Source organism: Pteropus alecto, unplaced genomic scaffold, assembly GCF_000325575.1.
Source record: "Pteropus alecto unplaced genomic scaffold, ASM32557v1 scaffold67, whole genome shotgun sequence".
NCBI classification, from domain to species: domain Eukaryota; kingdom Metazoa; phylum Chordata; class Mammalia; order Chiroptera; family Pteropodidae; genus Pteropus; species Pteropus alecto.
In genome coordinates, this window is record NW_006441061.1 from 9,827,648 (window position 1) to 9,831,594 (window position 3,947).

At 65.9% G+C, this 3,947-nt stretch overlaps 1 protein-coding gene across 1 annotated transcript in view; it reads right to left on the minus strand.

The window, feature by feature from the left end:
• NPDC1 (neural proliferation, differentiation and control 1) overlaps positions 1-2,129 on the minus strand; it is a 3,053-nt gene extending 924 nt beyond the window's left edge. The window contains exons 1-3 of the mRNA XM_025051265.1: positions 1,494-2,129; positions 349-474; positions 5-261 (exon numbers count right to left, since the gene is read on the minus strand). Of these exons, the coding sequence (XP_024907033.1) occupies positions 5-261; positions 349-474; positions 1,494-1,938 (828 nt within the window). The 5' untranslated portion in view covers positions 1,939-2,129. The remainder of the gene's footprint in view (positions 1-4; positions 262-348; positions 475-1,493) is intronic.
• Between the last annotated feature and the right edge of the window lie 1,818 nt (positions 2,130-3,947).

The window sequence follows — 3,947 nt, forward strand, 5'->3', positions numbered from 1 at the left end:
CCACGATGAGCACTGTGGGGAGCGGCTCGGTGAGGGCGGGCTTCACCCCAGGACCCTGCCGCCCTGCCCGCCCAGACCTACCGAGGGCGAGGCCGACACCGTCACCGCGTGTGCCCCGGGACTTCAAGGGGGACACGTGCACCGGCCCAGATGACGCAGGGGAGCCCAAAGAGGTATGGGGCGTGGGCGCAGGGGCCCCAGGAGTGGAAGGGAGGCCCAGGTCAGGGTCCTGCCCTCCCTCGGAGAGCCCCAGGGTGGCTGCTGCAGAAAGAAGACAAGTTATAACAGCAGAACCAGGCTGGGGACAAGGACGTGGGCGCAGGGTTGGGAATGGGGTCGGAGTCTCACCCAGCCGTTGGGGCACCTCAGGCTGGGGCAGTGCCGGGAGCCTCCAGCGCCCTGCCTCCTGCCGGGCCAGCTCCTGGGCCAGGAAGTCAATCTCATCTTCCAGTCTGGGGTGGGGCGGTCCCTCCCCTGCGGGCAATGAGGGGCTGTCAGGTGGAGAGGCTGCCAGCCCCTCCTAGACGGTGCTTCTCCCTCCAGGCCCCTCTTGGCCGGAGGGCCAGGTACCACTGGCCAGCAGCCCCTGGCCATCCTACATTGCCATGGGGACAACTGAAGGAGCTCACTGTGAACAGCAAAACTCCCAGAACAACTGGGGGTGCCAGGAGATGGGCAAGGGTGCCCCTTACCCCACCCACTACCAACAAAGGGCGGACTGAGACGACGGACCGCCCCACCCTGTCACCTTCTCTGCCAAGAGGGGCAGTGACTCCCCGGGGAGCGGGGAGAGGCCCCGCTCTCATCTCCCACCTCCACCAGGTCATCAGGAAGAAGGGACGGCGGCTGTCCAGGTGGTGCTAGTGGCCGGACACCCTCGCTGTCCCTGTGCTGGGCCCCACAGGCCGGGCTCCGAGGAGGCACCCACGCACGGCGCCGACAGCAGCGGCCTCCACGGCAGGCCTGCCCTTCTGTCTCCACCCTGCACCGTGCCAGGAACAGGGTTCTCCAGCCACTAGCCCAGACACTCGGCACCGCCGGTGGCCCTGGGGAGCGTCCTATCACACCCACACTCTGGCCGCCCTTCCCCGCGCTGGGCTCGGGTCGGCGGGTGGGGCATCCCTCCCACCACGCATGGAGTGGACGAGTTAGCATCGGAGAGGGGAGCGCGCTGGACAAAGAGCGGGGGCAGCCACCAGCACGGAAGTGGGCGCCAGAGAGGTTTCCTGCAGACCTAGTGGGTCCCCAGGCCTGGGGAACTCTGATCCCGCCTCTCCAGCATCAGCCCAGCATTTCACACTGGACATCCCTTGCCCTGGGCCTCAGCCCACTGCCAGGCTCTGGGCTGGTGCCATTGGAAAGAATCACCAGGCCACTTGGAGGGTGATGAGAGTCGCTGGTATCCCACAGAGCTCAGAGGACCTGGGGGCCGAGGACAGGGGGCGAATGTCTCAGGGTGGGGAAGGGAGGCTGGCTACCCTGCTCCCCCGTACCCGGAGGCTGGCGCGTCCTGGGCACACAGAGTCCTTGTGCGTCCTCCTTGAAGGGCTGAAGGCAGGGCCCACAGACGTGGGCACCTGGGGGGCACCGTGCCCGCCTCTTCAGGGCACAATCCAGGCTCCCGGGACAGGTGGCCACATCTGGGAAGGAACCAGAGCAGAGTGGGGTCATGGCGCCGCACAGAAGCAATCCTGTCCCAGCCACCCTCCCCCTCCCCCACACAGCTGGCCAGCCTGACTCTGGCCATTGTTCTGGGCAGGCCCTTCCGCCCAACCGCCAGGGACCAGGACCAGGAAGACAAACAGTCCGAAGACTTATCAGAACTCCCATGCCCCACCCACTCCCCAGAGTCCACTGTCCAGGCCTGACCCTCACTGTTCCGACAGCACCGAGCTCCCCAGGGAAGGGGCCTGCAGCCCTCCAAGTACCACCTCCCATCTCGGCGTGCCCCAGAGCGAGCCTCTGTCCAGACTGGAAGCCCCAGAGGGTGGGGCTCAGGTCTCTCTACTGCAGGGGCAGCAAAGGATGCTGGCCACCCACCTCCTCCCCGCACACGCTGCCCTTCTAGACCCCGCCCCCCATGCCGTCCCATGGCCCTGGAGAGCAGAGCCAGACTGGCCTGGAAGACGGTCTCTCCCCCATGCCTAACCTCTGCTTGTCCCCAGGGCACAGAAAAGCTGCCGGAGTTGGGGAGACCTGGGACGGAGTTAGCCAGTCTCACTGTGGATACAGAAACTAAGCTAGGGTCACGCCCGCAACCACCACTGCCCAGGACTGGCACTTTCGCAGGGCCCAGTTCTTGATCTGGGGCCCAGACTGCAGTGTCCTGTGCATACAGCAAACGGGTCCCATCCTGACGCTGAGGGCATTGGGCAGCGGTCAGCTCTGCCTCGGTTCCCTCAGATGTGGAAGGTGAATGCCTCAAAGCTAAGGAATGTCCCGAGGCCTGGGATGCTGGCCGCAGTCAGCGGGCAGCAGAGGCAGCAGAGCCAGGGGGATACGTGCGGGCGGGTCAGTCTCGCTTGGGGAGGCCAGGGTGGGGGTGTCTCTGGAGGACCGGGACCCGTTCTCTCAGCCCAGCCCCACCCCACACACTGCAGAAAGGCTACTGGGGCCCAGGGTGACATGGGAGATCAGGGAATGCCCAGCTCCATGCTTCTCCAGACCTTGGCTGGCCTGGCTTGGTTTCCGTGGTAACCTGACACACAGCGTCCTGGCTGTAGGCAGCCCCTCCAGAAGTTCCCGCAGTCCCTGCGGCAGGTAGGCAGGGAGCCCATCCCGGGCATCCACCATCCTGCACAAGCTGGGGCAGCAGGCGCCAGAATCGGTGAGCTGGGCCTGGGGCTTGGGCTAGTTAAACATTAAGCCTGTGCCAGCAGGTCCGTCTGGACCCTGCCCACCAGCTGGGCGCCTGGAGAGCCAGGCGCTTCCTGCCCCCCAGTGCTGAGCACCTAAAGTGCACCAGGCCAAGGGTAGGGGCCTACCTACACTCCCACTCCCAGCCCGGGAGGACACGCTGCTGCCTGGAAGAGTCCCCACTCCAGCCTCAGGGTGCAGAAGGAGGTTCCAGAAACAATGGCAGCTGGAGAGAGACTGGCACCCTACCCCACATCAGGGTGAGCATAAAGCCGTGAGCAGCTGGCCTGGCACCTGCCCACCCCAGGGGCTGTGCACAGTGGCTACGGTCCATTTCCTCAGGAGGCCCCACCGTGCAGGCCCTGGAGCCGGGCTCTCCGTAGGCAGCCTCCGCCATGCCGCAGGCACCTCGCCTGGCCATGCCAGCCTCCCGCCCACGGGTGCGGTGCCCAGGAGGAAGCCTGCGCGGCTCTGGCCACACATACAGAACCACATCGCCCAGGCTGGCATCGCAGCTGCCACGTACCAGTCACTTCTTTGTGCTTCGATTTCCTCATCTGTGAAATGGACTAAGAACAGCACCTTCCCGTCCGGCTGCCAGGAGAACTGAGTTAAGGTTCTGGCAGTGTCCTGGCTCCGTCCCCTGGGGCCCCAGTCCCTGCAGACCTTCACTGCCAGGAACCTCAGTGCCTGTCTGGGAAGCAGGGTGGGTCTCCCAGGACCCTAGACCCATGGCTCTCTGCTAAAGTCTACCCTGGGCGGTGACCCTCAGCCCGCAGCACCCAAGACAGAATTTGTGGGACCCTCCAGGGCTGAGGGTGAGGGAGGAAGCTTGAGACTGGACGCATCTTCTGCCCCTGCTGAAGCCAGAGCAAGACCCTGAGCCTGGGACATGCTGTCGCCCCAGGAACCTTCAGACCCCACCACGACAGCAAAGCCGGGCACGTGCCCAACAGCGCCCGAGGCACGGAGACAGGCAGACCAGCACTGCGACCCCGACCCCAGGGCAGATGCCGGTGGCCGGGCACCCAGGGCCGGGCCCGCGCCCGCGGAGCCCGAGGTGCGCACCACAGAAGCGCGCAGAGGGCGGC